The sequence below is a fragment of the Perna viridis genome, chromosome 8 (genome assembly GCF_037379345.1).
Source record: "Perna viridis isolate PV_CMFRI_1.1 ecotype Kerala chromosome 8, ASM3737934v1, whole genome shotgun sequence".
NCBI classification, from domain to species: Eukaryota; Metazoa; Mollusca; class Bivalvia; order Mytilida; family Mytilidae; genus Perna; species Perna viridis.
This window is the reverse complement of record NC_142452.1, coordinates 3,729,461-3,746,597: the sequence shown is the minus strand read 5'-3', so window position 1 is coordinate 3,746,597 and position 17,137 is coordinate 3,729,461. Positions and strand designations below refer to the sequence as shown.

The 17,137-nt window shown below is 32.4% G+C and overlaps 2 protein-coding genes across 5 annotated transcripts in view; one reads left to right on the top strand and one right to left on the bottom strand.

Moving 5' to 3' along the window:
- Positions 1–1,060: 1,060 nt before the first annotated feature.
- Positions 1,061–9,204, bottom strand: LOC148608987 (FGFR1 oncogene partner 2 homolog). Its single transcript, XM_088541283.1, has 4 exons — positions 9,057–9,204; positions 4,281–4,417; positions 2,512–2,766; positions 1,061–1,798 (listed from the first exon to the last, which is right to left on the bottom strand). The coding sequence occupies exons 2-4, from the start codon at positions 4,413–4,415 to the stop codon at positions 1,496–1,498; spliced, it is 693 nt and encodes a 230-aa protein (XP_088397409.1). The 5' UTR covers positions 4,416–4,417; positions 9,057–9,204; the 3' UTR covers positions 1,061–1,495.
- Positions 9,205–9,365: 161 nt separating this feature from the next.
- LOC148608985 (bridge-like lipid transfer protein family member 3B) overlaps positions 9,366–17,137 on the top strand; it is a 55,268-nt gene continuing 47,496 nt past the window's right edge. For 3 of the 4 annotated variants that reach the window (XR_015914659.1, XM_088541774.1, XM_088541772.1), the window contains exons 1-7: positions 9,366–9,477; positions 10,467–10,629; positions 11,144–11,182; positions 11,422–11,504; positions 11,997–12,105; positions 14,443–14,686; positions 15,420–15,583. Coding sequence is in view for 3 of the 4 variants with exons in the window: in XM_088541774.1 (XP_088397900.1) it covers positions 9,434–9,477; positions 10,467–10,629; positions 11,144–11,182; positions 11,422–11,504; positions 11,997–12,105; positions 14,443–14,686; positions 15,420–15,583 (846 nt within the window). In the remaining variant the exon portion in view is untranslated. Of the gene's footprint in view, positions 9,478–10,466; positions 10,630–11,143; positions 11,183–11,421; positions 11,505–11,996; positions 12,106–13,180; positions 13,477–14,442; positions 14,687–15,419; positions 15,584–17,137 lie in introns of those variants that run through there. The other variant, XM_088541775.1, reaches the window with a different exon arrangement.

Sequence of the window (17,137 nt, the reverse complement as noted above, 5' to 3'; positions counted from 1 at the left end):
ATGTCAAAATATTATATTTTAAAAGTGGAAGTTTATAAAATTCATTGGGAATATAAATAGTTGGTGGGTCCGAAAAACAAAAACTCTAAAAGAAGAAGGGGTGTTAAAGGCTCTTTTTGCCCAGAAATACATCTGAATATTAACCATAAAGCATTAATTGTGAATTTGGAGACTTGAGCCAATAACAACCAAGATAAAAAGATTTGCCCTGCACAGCATGGCTGAACCCTTTTCGCTTAGGGCTAGTGTGGACATAATATAAGTTTGTGACACACTCGTATGGCACGCCATATTAGTATTTATTTCAATTTGTAGAAATCCAATATAATTTAGTACATTCCTCTATTTTTTATACTATATCTTATAAAGTGTATAAGATGTTTTATAAAGTTTATGAGATATGTAATATTCTTTATAAGATATTTCATACATTATTAAAAGATACTTATTCATGTGTTTAAGTATCTAATAAACTTAATGAAATATCAGATGCTTGCTCTCTAACTATTACATGTACTAGCGACCCAAAAACATTTTTTTTACATTGATAAACTATAGTATGCTTGCAATAAACTAGGTTTATTGATTGCTAACTATAGTTTTCAGTTTATTTAAGTTTTGTTACTGTTGCGTGCCATAGTATGACCATAACTATCATGTTGTCTTCTAAATTGTTCAATTTTGTTTTACAATTCTAACATGATAACTTAGGTGTGTGAACAAAAGAAACAGTTTTGGAAGTTCTGCACCATAGAGAGAGCTAGCATTTGCTCTTGTTTCCTTTAAATAAATCTTTAAAACTTACCATTTCCTATTTCCACATATATTTTAGTTAATTCATAATAAAAACAAAGTCTGCAAATAACCTTTGTGGATAAATCATTGGGGAAAAACAAGAATCATCAGACAAATTATCATACAAAACAACCATGCCCACTCTGATGAGGTAACTCGTGTGAAAATGGAATCCAAGCACTAAAATTTCCATCAGATAGATAAAACCCAGAAGCATGTGTTTTGAAACTACACATAAAACAATAAATCTTGATATACATGTAACTGATATTTGTACAATTCTTTAATTTTATAAATAAATTACAAATATAATGACATCCAACAATATAAACACTTACTTCACATTCAACAAAAATAATATTGAAGATTATTTTATAGATAAATAATGTACCATTAACCTATTGGAAGCTGTGATGTTAGAAACATAAGTGACTTTGACTTGTTTCTTGGTAATGTTCTAGTATTAGAAATTTATGGATGAAAATTTAGGATAATGCACCAGTAATTTGAGACATTAGAGATATAGAATTTATAATATTAATGCCACAACCTAGTAAAACTAGCATTAAACTGAATTATCTGATTCTATCCTTACTGTACATAGGAGAGATTCTATATAGTAAATGCAGAGTGGATCATATTGGGGGTAACCAAAGATTAGCACTATTTACAACATTATCACTCAACATACATAAAGAAGTCAAGATTGATCTTTATTACTACAGGTTCCCTGTTCAGCAGTGACATTGTCTGTTGTCTCACTACCAGAAGCTGAAGGATCAGTTTGTATTGATTTCTCCTCTGTATCTATAGCTTCTAAGCCACTCATTATTTTCTGTTTAGCTGTGGTACAGACCTCTAGAATTTCTCGTAAGCCACTATTCTCCTGCTCAAGTTGTTTAAGTTTTTCCTGGACAGGAGCAACCATAGAATCATCTATAGCTGCAGATTTCTGCATCACTGCTGCCATTTCACTTATCTTATCAATTAGTTTCTCTATCTCCTATAGAATAAACACAAAATGGTAAAAAAAAACTTGAAGATTACTTCATTGTTAAAACTGCATCTGCTTTGCTTTGCTCATGAAAAAAATTAAATATTCAAAGATGTAATAAATTATATAACATCATTTACCACATCAGTTTTCTAAGCTAATTTTTGACAGGATGACAAGCCTTGCAACACTTTATTTGCTATTGGCTTAGTTTATTGAACCATTTCAATGATAAAAATTTCTAAGATGCATGTTTATGTTGCATTGAACAAGAAAAAAGACACACTTCACGCTGACATACTCCAAAATAGTGAGAGTGGGGACACCCTCTCAGACCCACGTGGGGTCTGGGAGTAGGCCAGAGCGTCAATAGAGCAGCCCAGCCCCTAGAAGGACATACTCTGACTGAGTTCTTCGGTCAGGTATCCCAAAGTCTGGGCTTTGCTACCTCCATATACTAACAGAATCCCCATAAGCGGTGATCGTGCGAGATCTGTAAATGTAATCAAAGACCTTAAAAACCCCCACAGAAGAAAAAAACAACACACTACACTATCAAGTGTGCCCTTCCTTGAACTTTATTGAGTTTCCGTGGTATTTTTTTTCAGGAAAAATAATATGTCTGAGGGTTAGCACTAAGCTATAGCTTGCCCTACAACAGTTTTCTGTCCAGAACAAAAGAAGAAAAATTTTCTTAAGAACCCACACACAACAGTCCATACCCTATTTTTCTGGTCTTGTCTGGAAGCAAGAGATTTTTCCACTCTATTACTCTGTATAAGTTTCATTATTTGTTCTCTGTATTTCTGCATGATGAGTTCTAATGCTGACTGATGTTCCTCTAATGATAAACATAGTTCTTTGTTCTCCTGTTGTAATTCTCTGATTTGCCGGTTCTCTTGAGCTATACCTAACACTAATGTTGACCTTGGTCTGTGTTTGGCTATTTCATTCAGTTCATTGATGTCATCTTGGTACTTAAAGAGAAATAAGAAACGTTAGACATTGTTGAAGAGAAATTTTATACATACAAAGAAAACTTATTTTATACACTATCAATTAACTATAATTTACATGCCACCGTAAGTGTTGGTTTTTTTTTTTTTTCATAAAATCAGCTAATGAGATTTAAACAAACCAACACTTCCATTGGAAATTCCTGTACCAAGTCAGGACCAATAAATAACAAAGTGATGTCCCCACATTACACATGGACACTGACTGCATGTATAGTCGAAATACTCCATGTAGGACTAGAAACAGCTTTATGTCTGATGTCCCCACACATGGTAGATTTGGGCTACACAATAAATAAGCAACTTCTCATTGATCTGCTCAGATTCTAAGGAGATATTCTAACAATCCTCCATAAACATACAACCGTATACTTACTCACAAAGCACACATATAGATGAAAATATTTTATTAGTCTTATACTTAAAAAAAACATGCTGATGTCGATCAAATATCAGCATGAAAGTTCTGACATCACACATAAATTGCTGCAAAAGTTAAAAAAACTATTTAAAACAAATAATAATAATAAAATAAAAAATGAGAGATCATCCCACTATGGATATATACACTTTACCAAAGTTTCATTTTATTGGATGCAAGCACTTTGAGTTATTTTGCAAAAACAAAAACTCAAAAATGAAATATTATAATTAAATTTTTCAAAAAATAAAAGGGAGCTTCCCACTATGGATATATACACTATCTCAACGTTCAAATTGAATTTGTGCAAGAATTATTGAGTTATCATATATCTTGTGGGATTGAGGGATGGTGGGATCAGGGTAAAACAATATACCCCCCTACTTTCAGTTTTGAACCTTTAATATACGCTCTATGCTTGTGATTATTGGGATAAGCTTATAATCATAGTCAGCTTTGTATATATCCTGAGTAGTAGATAAAAAAGGTATAAATAACAAAGAAAGGAAGTGTATGAGACCATACTCAATGTTCATTTTTGGGTTGTCTTTTTTTAAACTTTTTTTTACAGTTTGGTACAGATGTTTTCACTGTGACACATTTTTCCTGTTTCTACTTTTTCTCTGTTTAATAAGGTCATTCCTAAACTAAATTTCATAAATTCTCATTCTATAAGATGATGATCTCTAAAACAGCATTTGACTTTCATAAAAGTAACACATTTCAGAGCCATTTCCCCAGGTCTACCACAAGGATATGGTGTATATCCCCTGTCAAGTTCAGGATCATTATACAAGTACAATGTACATGTATTTCACTCCAGTAGAGAACATGTACAATGCATAACTAAATTATCAAATCAGCATGATACAAAGTGAAAACATACATGTAATCTACATATATAAATAATAGAATCATTCAGGAGCTATAAAGAGCACATGCAATCACTTCGTTGAGCCAAAAGGCTGACTGTCGCAAAAAAAAAGAATACAAACATACGTGCATGTGGCCCTTGAAAATGACCCTTAACTTAAAATTATTCATTTTGAATTACCTGTTTCATGGAATCTATTCTATTGTGTAATGTCTGTGTCTGAGCAATCATAACATCAGCTGACCCATCATGTGACTTCAGCCTAGTTACCAATACTTTGGCATCATTCAAAAGTTTTTCAAAATTCAATGCCATCCCTAAAAAAGTTATAAACATGTAGTACTAATATGAGTTCAATAAATTTTAATGTAACACATTTTATACTTGTCTGATTAAATAAAAACCTCTACAGAAATAATTTTGATCAGTAAAAAATTCCACAAAAGCACTAACATTCTACACAAAACTCAATGAAAAACATGTACATTTTCAACAACAGACAGCAAAATTTTAATTTCAGGTGACTCAAACAAGTAAAAAAGTTTTTGTGGTTATACAAGTAATCCTGTTCTATCAAAGTACATGTCATCAAGAAAATAAGACTTATAAGAATAAGGTTATAGTGGGCATGTTGTTTGAATGCACCCAGTTCTAATTATAGATTACTACATTGCATCTTCCATATCAGACTGTTTATCAACAAGAGACTCCCATACCAAGCACAAGATCCCTGCTTGAAGATATGAATTGAGGGCTTATATTGGTCGAGGATTGATGCAAAGGATGATATGGAACAGTGCAATGTCTAATTATCACATTTTTTAATCATTACAAGTTCTCTAGATGATTATTTCATGTCACATTAGAATGTTATTTACAAATTATTTGAGAAGGCCATACTATAACAATCAACAAGTTCATCAAGTCAACTGTAAAACTTTGGAAAGTTGTAAGAAGTTTAGCATGATACTTTTGTACAAAAAAACCTGTGCAACTTCCACAGGCACTGGCATATTAAAATATTAGCTGTGATATGAATACTCCATATGCAGAGGTTGTTACAATAGGAAAGGAAAAAACTGACAATTCTAAATGAGAAAGAGTAATCAAGGAAACCAAGGTTATAGTGGTAATCAAAAGAATGTAATCCAGGGACAAAGACCAGACATGGCAAACAGACATACACAACAAAGAACATGAAGTAACTAAAATCATACATACAAAGTAACAAAAGCAAATGAGCAACTCAGACTCCACTAAAACTGAATATGTAAAACGTAAAAATTCCAGTTCAAGATTAACAAAATGAAGGCTAATCTTAATGTGTTGCAAGTTGTACATGTAGCTGTTGGAATGCAGAGTCATCATTAGAAACTACAGTAAAATTCCTCAGAACAGAATGGAATTGAAATTGATTATTTCAATGTTCATATAGAAGGCATCTCAGCAACTACATGTAAATACATGTATCCTTAAATGTTTTGGAACATACATAACCAGTATTCTCTCATAACTTTACGATTTTTTATACTTTTTAGCTTTACACTAAGTAAAAATTTTGTACAAGACAATTCCAATTTCTGCCAATAGGCATGGCATTTCTGAAGGGATAAAAATCTTTTTTAGGAGTGTTTTCAATTTTCTACCAGGTTATGCAAAATAACGCCGGCAATAATTGGACAAATGATCTAAGATTCCTATTCTCTATACTAGGCAAATAAAGCATATTATATCATAAATAATCATTTACATTCTATCAAGACATTTCATTTCAAATATGGCAATATATTTAATATAATCTTCAGAACTACAAATTTTGGTAAGGAAAGTTTTTGCTTTGCAGCTGATAATCTCTGAATAGCCTCTCAATTGGATTGGAAATATGTTTTTTAACAAAGTTGTTAAACACCCAGATTCCACCTAGCCAATAATGACCGTTTGAATATTGTCGTAGTCGTAAAATTCAATGAGGCATAACAGGGAATTCATTGTAAGATACGATGTAAATTCTGTTTCTGTTTCTCCAGTACTTCAGAATACTTCAGATAAGATAAAATTTTAGTCATGTCATTAAAAATTCGGCATCATCTAATTTTTTTTACATTTTATACATGTTTGTCATTTTTTGATGAGTTATTTTTTATATACAGCTACATCCAATTATTTATATACAGGCTACATCCAATGAGTGGAAGATATCATGTAGAAATATTAGATATACAAACATCGCAAGTTTATCTTCCTTTTAAAAGTTTGTTGTCTATACAGTCCAACCTCAATGTGTCGAACTCGGATTAGTCGAAATCTCGGATAACTCTAACTAATTACAAAGACCCAGCAAAACTCCCCTTACTCCAATACAATTTTACCTCGGATGACTCGAACTTGGATGAATCGAAACCTCGGATAACTCAAGGTAATCAATCAGTCCCCTCGATAGGACTTCAAGGTTAATTAACCCTGATGTCTCAAAGTCAACTAATTAGTCGGAAAACTGATTGATTTATTACAAACCATGATCGAAGTGTGTTTTAACAACGATTAGCATGGCTATAAATATTAATTTGTTGACACTCTTTATGGTTTGATTTGTTTATTTAATCAATTTAAAATCGTGTGTGTTGTTAAAAGAAACGAACTGTATTAAGAACACGTCGGAATTTACACTAACAGTGATATTGGATATTTTGATAAAAAAATTTTAAAAATACAGATGAATTGCAATGGTATCTGACTATTTAATGAAACATCAAACAGAAGATAGTAAGGGTATTTCAACGACTACATTCATTTAGCTAGTAAATTTGAAATTTTATCGTAATAATATAGAATACATGGTGTGACGATACTCCTGATTGTGAATCAAACGAAGCAACATGTTATGAACTATGACGTTTTTGATGTAGAAAAAACAAAAAGGAAATTTCACTAAAATACTCGGTGCCGTTCAGTATTTCAAACATGATATACAACATACAAAAAATATCTTCCGATATGAAACACAAGACATTACGAAGTATCGTGTAAAGTGAAGTACATGTACATATACAAGTACAACAAATGATGTAAATACAAAAACAATCATTGACCAAACTACAAGTATTTCCGGTTTATCCTCGACCTCGGAAAACTCAAACATTTTTGCATGGTCCCTTCGACTTCGACTTAACAAGGTTCGACTGTATTACTTCTAATTTTTACGTTTAAAGTATATACTTGAAAATGTTGTACTTTTGTTTCCAATAAAGATTTGGCATTTTGTTTTCTTGATGTAAATTTCAGTTTTTGACCTTGACCTTAAGGCTAGACATTTGATGGTGAACAATTGGGGTGATGAAATGTTATGTCTTTCTAAATGAGTAAGTATTTTTATCAAGTTATAATGCAATCTTTTGAAATTTTAATTTTATACTACAGTACAGCTCATAGCATAGTCTGATAAATACCTGGCATACCTCATACCTGACATCCAATGCCAGGTATTTATTGCTTATTGGCCCTTAATTAACAAGACCCCCATCCCCCAGCATTACCTGTATCTAACACACAACAGGAAATGACTAATTAACTAAACAGGTACATGGCAAACGGAAAAAAAGTCACAGGAAAAAAGTCACAATTTTGGTAGGAAAAAAAATCACAGAAAATGATTTAATGGAAACTTTTGCTGTGAACATAGATTTACTTCTGGTATAAAATGTGGGTAAAACACTGATTTATTGTGACATATTTGACATATTTTCTTGCATGTTTTAACGTTTAATTCAGCATAATTTGTATTGTTTTATTACCAAAACTTTGTGAATGGCTTCATTTCAAACAGAAATGATTAATTGTTAGTTTATTTGTAATGTTTTTATTGTCTTTAAGTAATCAATTTATTGAGGGATTACAATAATCCAAAGCATAAACAAACAAACAAACATACAGATACAATACATGAGATATGATTATATGAGTGATAATTAATAATAAAAGTTGACAGTTAACATACATGTATTTCTTACCAGAGACACAAGTATTTATTTATCAATTAGTGAGTTGTACATTTGTATACTACAAATAACAGAATCAATTTCAAAGGATTCATACCTGGCATACCAGGTATTGGGGTATGCCAGGTATCTATCAGACTATGCTGCAAGCTGTACTGTATTACTAACACCTTACTCCAGCAATGCTAGAGGTTGCCTGGCAAGCTATTTTCTGACTTGATGCCATCTAGCACCAGACACGTTGAAAGCCACTGCAAATGTGAATTAGCTAAACATGTGTTTTAAAATATTTTAAGTCTTTTATTTACATAAAAGAAGTTTGACCTACCGGAAATCGAGCGATTAAAATCCTAAATGTTTGTTAAAATACCTAGAAAACATTTGTAATGAAGACAGTTGTCAAAATGACCAGGAATTTTGAATTAGGTCACTAATTTGACTTAATACAATATATTTTTGACAAAACAAACTCTAAGTTGGTCAAGGCAATTGGTTGGATAATTTGATACGTTCATTATGCAAATTTTAAAATCCATAATCTCACGAACCTCAATTACACACTCAAAAAGCTAAAAACCAAATATGAAGTTCATTATTACTGCATTTACAAAGGATTTCCAGGATTGCTGGATTTTCTCATCAGGTAGGACTTTTGTTTTTCTTCAGTTTAGTCACTTTCTCCTGTGTTATTGTAAATAAACTGTATAAAACGTTTTAAATGGTTAATAGTTTACCATAAAACTGCCGCTTTCAAAGAACGTCGTAACAAGTGTTATGCAATATGGCACTTTGAAGTAAGAGGTTGAGTTATGGAGGAACGGAATTCCAACCTCTTAAGTTGTAGGAGAAAAGACACCTATAAGCTATATTATAAAAGTATTATAGTATACTGAGTAGCCCTTAATTTTGGCTTAAATAAGCTATACTGAAGACTATTCCTTCCTGCAAAAAACATGTTTACCTTCTCATTTACTCGCCAAACACAGAAAATAGAGTTGTTTGAACACAGGAATTGCTTCATTTAGTGGTACAGTTATTTTGATACAAGCAACATCAATGACAATAATTAATTTTTTCTTCCTTCAGTAAAAAACGTCCCTTATATACACACAAAAAATCTTTTTATCTCATAGAACAGGCGTGTAGATCGCTCAACAAAGAGTAACTAACAAACAATATTTGTGCTTTTTTATTCTAATACAAGAATTTGTAGATTTGTTTCAGATCACGATTAAATTTAATGTTATTTTTACAATCGATAAATGTTGTAAGCGACGTAATCCATGGGACACAACTTTCTACTATGTGTTGATGCAAAATCAACCAAAAGCCTGAAATATGGCTTCAATTATTAAAAATCAGATTCTTAAACATCTGTCTAAGTAAGTCTTCCCCTCTTTCTCCCTTTTACATCGTTTTATGAATGATTGCTATTTCAGCCCTAAGGCTTAGCCCGTGAGTCGTGACTTAGCCAGTCATAGGATTTACTGGCCCTAGGCTTTTAGTCGTATAATACATAATTATGCCGTCATGCATTAGGAGCTTGGTCGTGTTAACATAGGTGAAGTTCCTGCCGATGACAAGCACATTTTTGTGTGCTGTTGATTCCATGTTATAATAAGATTTCATGACATGTCTTCAAGATGTTGAAACATAACAGTTGAAAGCTGTGAAATTCTTGTTTATGTCTATAATACATGTATATTAAATGAAACCATATTTTTGATTGCTTTGAAGTACATATATAATATTGAAATAAATCATACATTTATGTTTCAGAAAAAATTTAAAGTAATACAATGTATATAAAAAAAATATTTATTTTCGGTAAAGATTAACACATTGAAATGTATTTTTCTGCAAGGTAATGTACAATTTTTCATGTTCTAATTTGGGTGAAACCATCTGGTGACTTTTTTGTCATCAAAGATTATGATATTAAATTACCTTTAAATTATGACTATCAAATTTTCATATGAAATGCACATCACTCAATAGCATAATAGCTGAAAGAGTAATCAAAGGAACCAATGTTATAGCGGTAATCAAAAGAATGTAATCCAGGGACAAAGACCAGACATGGAAAACAGACACACACAACAAAGAACATAGAGTACCTAAAATCATACATACAAAGTAACAAAAGCAAATGAGCAACTCAGACTCCATTTAAAACTGGGAGCATGGACCAGGAGCACCGTTAGGGTAAGCGTCCTCTGCTTTTCTAGAAACACCCGCCGAGTTGCTCATAAAAAATCAAGTCCGGGGTAGACGAAAGAGGAAAGGTTACTATGACACGTTGAACAAATCAGTTTTCATGGTACAGATGGATACACCAATATTTGATTTGTGCCATTATTATATTTTACAGATTTACTAAGAACCTGTCTCCTGATAAGATAAATCTAAGTACATTGAAAGGAGAAGGAGAATTATCTAACCTTGAACTTGATGAAGCCATTTTAATGGAATTGTTGGATCTCCCAACATGGATGAGACTAAAACAAGCAGTGTGTAACAAATTGTCTATAAAAGTAAGCAACACATATTGATAGTTCCAACTGAATTTAGTAACTGACTATTTGAGTAAATTTTCAATTAGATTATGTGATCAGTCTCTTAGAAGATGAAGTCATGTGTCATGTAAAGTTCAAGCTCAAATGCATTGATTTGCTATGGGTTTACTTAAATGATTTCTATTGAAATGTTTGCTGTTTTCAATTCTTTGGATAGTTGTGTAACTAAATCTTTGGCATTTATTTATCAGTGATAGGTCACAAACATTGAACCTTGCTAACTGAATTCAGGCCTCTCAATCATCTACTTCTTTTTTAAACCACTCATTTCCTTTCAAGTATATATGGTTAATGGTAGTTTGGGAGGGTTGGGGTATTCTGAGTGAGCAGTGTCTCACAAATATCTTAATTTATTATAAAGGTGTTCTTAAAAATAGAAGTTAATGGTAAGGCCATAATTATGAATTTGGTGATATTACAATGGACAAGTTGAAAAATGTGTTTTTCATAACTGGTTTATTGTTCTTTTCAGATTCAATGGACTAACTTGAAATCCAAACCTATTTGTTTGGTAAGTTGAAACGTTAATATGTTTTACTGATTTCAACACACTAACTTAATGTGAACACTGGTGAATATATTTGACGATATCATAAACGTGATAAAGTTTCATTTCTCTTTTTCACTCTGATAGTTCTATTTTGTTTTAAGTTACCATGCCTTGTACAGTATGAATTCTAGTAGTTTCACTGTTCTTACATCTTAGCAAATCCTATTACAACATCAGTTATAATCATTTGTCTATTTCAGTTCCTTGATGAAGTTATATTAGAGGTAGAAACTTGTGAGGAACCAAGACCACCCAGTAACCCTGCCCATATGGCCAGCTATAGGTATGTCTTCTTAGTACAACCAGTAACCCCAACCACATGGCCAGCTTGAGCTATAAGTATGTTGTCTACCAGTAACCCTGCCCACATGGCCAGTTATAGGTATGTCTTCCACCCAGTTACCCTGCCTACATGGTAAGTTATGGATATGTCTTCCACATTGTCATCTTGACTATATGGCCAGTTATATAAATATAACCGCAATACTGCTCACATGGCCAGCAATAGGAATGTCAAACAAAAACTTTAATTGAATAACTAAACATATATTGTTTTCATCATGTAGACAATTGCTTTATTTGTATTGGGAAGATATACCTGGCAAAATGCAACTAATGGTAAAACTCTTATCTCAGACCATGAGTTTTCTAGATATTTAGTTCATAACTTTGTAAGTTTTTATTGACTGAAATCAATAACTTTAATACATGTGACAATACAAAAATCAACGTACATGTAATCCTCTAATGTTCACCATCACATTATTCTTTTCAGATCTGGAGGAAAATATGGCTTTGTTGATAAAGTGATAGATGGAATTTTCGTTACGATAAATTCAGTCTCAGTGAAATTTAACTCCAGACAATTCAATGCCTCACTCCAGGTTAGTATTACTTAAAGATTAGTTCTGAATTGAATTTTCTTTATTTAACTTGATATTGACAAGGTCTTCAACTATTAACAGCATTTAATCATTTTGAATTAAAATATATATGATTGGTATTTTTTTATCATGTAGTTGAAAAGTGTAAAATAGATGTGTTGAGAAAAGGAACAAGAGTAATCAAGGGAACCAAGGTTATAGCGGTAATCAAAAGAATGTAATCCAGGGACAAAGACCAGACATGGAAAACAGACATACACAACAAAGAACATAAAGTAACTTAAATCATACATACAAAGTAATAAAAGTAAATGAGCAACTCGGACTCCACTAAAAACTGGGAGCATGGACCAGGTGCACAGGTAGGGTAAGCATCCTCTGCTTTTCTAGAAACACCGGCCGAGTCGCTCATAAAAAGTCAAGTCCAGGGTAGACAAATGAGGAAAGGAAAACCATGACCCGTTGAATACATCAGTTTTCATTGTGCTGATGGATACACCATAACGATCCACGAGTTCATGATGACGACCATAAAACTTCTGTAGTGATGACTTCAATCTTGTAGCAACATAACCCTGTTCCAGAAGCCTATTTGTTAGAGTTCTAGCACGATACAAAAAGTCTGCGTAGTTTCGGCAAGCTCTGGCATAACGTATGAGTTGTGATATGAATACTCCATACGCAGGAGCTGAAGGGATGTTGCCACAGATGAAAGGAAAGTTGACAATTCTGAATGAAAAGTCATCACGTTTGTCGTAAAGTTTGGTCAGTAGTTTTCCTTTACCATCGATTTCTAAGTGTAGGTCAAGATATGAGGCTGACTTCACAGTGTCTGTAGTATCCTTTATCTCAAGCTCTTTGAAGTAGATGCAATGTATCAAATCCCCGAAATCAGCCTCATAAGAGTGAAGGAATAGGTCAGCAAGTAAAGGAGTAAAACAATTTGTTCCCATTGGAATGCCAACCGTTTGTTAAAAAACACATCCACCACACTGGACAAATATGTTGTCGATTAAAAATTCCAGCATTTTGTAAACATCTTCCTCTGTATATTTGGAAGATGATTTGGAATTATTTCTTACAAAGTATGAGGAATCTCTACCAAGAACTATATATGTGTATCTAGGTGTACCATCTTTTTTGGAAAAACAACGATGTATAATGTTTTTAAGTCAGGATTTTAACTGAGTATGGGGAATAGAAGTATACAGTGTTGAAAAATCATAGGTTTTAATGCTATTATATTCAGATAATAGTCTTGAACTGATTGTTTCCAAAAGATCTTTCGAATTTTTCAGGATCCACATTGAATTAATACCACTATGGGAGTAACAAGTGTTGTGGTAGGACTGTAGACCCTCTTTGACAGTTGTGAGTATAGAAGTTAAAAGTTTTGAAAGAGGTTTGGTGGTACATTTTGCAGATCCAGCTATGAAACGTTGTTTGTATGGATTCTTGTGAAGTTTAGGAATCCAGTACAAAGACGGTAAATCACAATCATCGTCCTTGGTAGAGAGACCAAAAGAGGATAGCACAGATTTATCTTTTTCCACAATCTCTTCTTTGGAGAGCGTGGTAGCAGTGTAGGTCCTATCACTGCTATTATTTTCTACGTCTACCTCTGATAATAAACATTGGATATAAAACGTTTTGCAGATGTTGACCATCTTGTTTTAAAAAAAAGGCAGTACTAATCACCATGAAATTACAATGTACTGACATTAACATTTTTAAGATCAAATCTCCACTACACAAGACATTGTTGAAGGGCACTTAACTTGTTTTGCCAGTTATTAATACATTGTGTTACTGGTTAGATACAAGCCATTTTTTTTCTCATTTTGATTTTAACTTTCTTTAAGTCAGAGGATAATTATATTCACTATGATAACATGGTTTAAAATGATGAAGGACATTTGAGTTAGAAAGCTTTTATTTTTGCTTGATCATGTAAACTCCTGATTAAGTATTAAGCTTTCAAATTTTCCAGTAAAAAAACTAAGCTTTAAATTAATAGATAAGAAAAAAATATGCACTTAAGAATGGGAGCCAGGAAATGGCTTCCAAACTGAAGTGAAAACATTAAAATTGTTTTTGGATTTGGGGATGGGACTGATCCTGGCCTGATTTAATGGGCTCATTTGATTTCTCTGGCAGTTATATTTGGTTAAGAGTGAAGTTAATGTGTTGAATGTTAATGTAAAGAAATCATCATAAAAACTTTTAACATGTTATGTTCATCATTTCAATAACTCTGTAAGCATTGTACACTCATATATTTATTTTGCATCATGTGATAAACATATTAGTCAAACATATTCCCGCTTGTCTTTTCAGTTGTCAAGAGTTCAGGTTAGGAGCGTGACTCCAACATGGCAGAAAACAAGTCACCTTGGCAACACAAAGTTACGGGATCCTGAAAGAGGAGAAATTCTATTGTTTAAGGAAGTAGAGTGGCAGACGACCCGTATAGAGGCAACTGCTGTAGAGGGCGAGTCAAGTGAGCAGTTCATGACAACACCTCTTAGGTTTATTGCAAACCAGTCAAAAATAAGAATTGCGATCAAGAAAAAATTGATTGGTAGGTGACATTTTGATTACCTTTTTGTATACCCTCATAAAAAAAATGGTAGATATAAAGTGAAAAAGCTGTCTGTCATATCTTATAAGGGAAATCTTCCCAAACTGCTCATTCACAGGAAAAACCTGTTAAAGGTACACTGCAGATCTGTATTCCATTTCAAATAACTTGATAGTTAATTGAGAGAAAGGATAACTGTATTTGCTTAGTTAAACGGTGGTGATATCAAGAAACCAAGCATTTGTTTGATACAATACCATTCCCTGGAAACTGATAAGTGGTAAGTCAAACTTTACTCTGGCCTTGCACCCCGTCTCAATTTCTTATTATGGTATTGAAAAGAGAAAGGTTGCAGGTTCTGAGGAAATTTCGACTGAAAAGTGATATGATCAAGGACATTGTATACAATGTCTAACTGTGTGTTAGGGATTAATGGAAAAAAAAACCAATTATAACAAATTTACAAAAAATGTATATGATTGCCTCGTTCTTTCAGATTCTTTTATATTTTATTCTATAATACCCACCAAAACTGTGTCATAATTAAAGTATGTTTGTTTTCTGAATGTTCCATTATATCCAGTAGACTGTTTCTATTTATAGATGACCTGTTGTGGACATTTCCATTATATCCACCAGACTGATGCTATATTTAGATGACCTATTGTTGACATCTTTCTTTCAGATCACCAGACTATATTTAGATTACCTGTTTTTGATGTCTTTCTTTCAGATTGTTCTATTATATCCACCAGATTAATGCTATATTTAGATGACCTGTTATGGGTTCTGACTGATACCCAATTGAAGGCTGCTGTTTTATATGCAAACTCATTAAAAGAAACCATAGAAAAATCCAGAAGACAAAGTAAAAACATGGCTGCAGAAAAATTACAGGTAAAGAAAGGGTGTTTAAATACAATGACTTGTTTATTTATTCTTCTTCAGTAATTGGTTGTTTAAATAATTTCTCCCATTCGTAGGCTTCATTCACACCGCACAAGTGAGTTATTTAAAATTTGTAATTTTCTGCCATGTGCTGGGAAATTAAAATATCTCGTGAAGACTCCCACACTTACCACACTTACCATGTTTACCATGTTTACCATGACTACCATGTTTACCATGTTTACAGTTGTTATTCATATAATTGATCAATTAAATACGTGTTGCTTTACTAATGTTATTAACATTTTAAAAGATTAGTTGGTAGTGTATCAACTATTCATAATGGTAGTGATATCGATGACGCATTGACTTGATGACTGGAGGGGAGGTCCTTAATGATAAAGTTGATGTTGGGAGAATTTAGGGTGTTGTTTAATTTATTTTTAATGTTTTTTTTCATGGGAGAAACAGATTCTTCCTTATTTTTCTCTGGGATTAAAGGATTTCTCCAGTCCAGATTTTAGATTTTAACTACCTGTAGTGGAGAAATCCTGTAATCCCCTCGAGACAGAAGAAGAATCTATATTTCTCCACTTCATATTGTAAAATTAAGATTATCAAAACGAAAGCTTTTGCGAGCATGTTAAAATCTTAATTTTATCATATTGAGTTGAGAAATAATTTAAAAACAAAAATAGCAATCATATAAATTGCAAATTTAAGTCAAGAATAAGCTGAAGGAGAACCAGTCCGTAGAAAACTGGAAAAATGTTTGAACTTTTTTCTTTTTTCTTGTGAAAAAGTCTTGGCCATAGGCAGTAATAAATTTCAGTGAAACTGATGTTCCAAAGGCATTATTTCCTTTATGTTTGAACACAAATCCCTGTTAAAATATATTTTATGTATTTGAATATATACACTAGATGGACTAAATAATAAAATGCTTTTTGATTGGAATTATAATACAAACATGACAGCAATATAAATCATGATGTTGCAATAGTAGATATTTATCCCCATCAAAACTAAGCAAAGTTTTACTTAACTTATTTAATAAAGTTTGTTAGTCAATAAGATATAAAGAGATTATCAAGTCTATGACATGGTCTTGAATCCAGGCAGTGATGTGATCTGGCATGTAGGCAGTAATATAGTCTGGAATTTAGGCAATGATATGGTCTGGCATGTAAGCAGTGATATGGTCTGAAATTTAGGCAGTGATATAGTCTGGAATCTAGGCAGTCATTTAGTCTGGAATCTAGGCAGTCATATGGTCTGAAATATAGACAGCGATATACTGTAAACATATTATATTTTACAGTTGTTAAATTTCATGGATTCCGTCAAGTGAACATATTCACAGGTATCAATTTTCGCAGTTTTGATTAGTGTTATATAGTTATACAAATCAGTTTAGCGTGTATTATTTTTCTCGCTTTTCTTTCAACCTCAAAAATAATGAAAATAAGTACACTGTGAAAATTAGTAAATCTAGAATTTTGTCAGTAAAATAATTGTGCAGTTATATATATAAAGAGCGCCAGAACTTACAAAAAAAATATT

Excerpts from the sequence above, each read along its gene's own strand:
- LOC148608987 (XM_088541283.1), bottom strand. The coding sequence starts at position 4,415 with ATGGCATTGAATTTTGAAAAACTTTTGAATGATGCCAAAGTATTGGTA. Across the intron at positions 2,767-4,280 it reads GAATAGATTCCATGAAACAG|TACCAAGATGACATCAATGA; the intron begins GTAATTCAAAAT and ends TTTCTCTTTAAG. Across the intron at positions 1,799-2,511 it reads GACAAGACCAGAAAAATAGG|GAGATAGAGAAACTAATTGA; the intron begins GTATGGACTGTT and ends TTTATTCTATAG.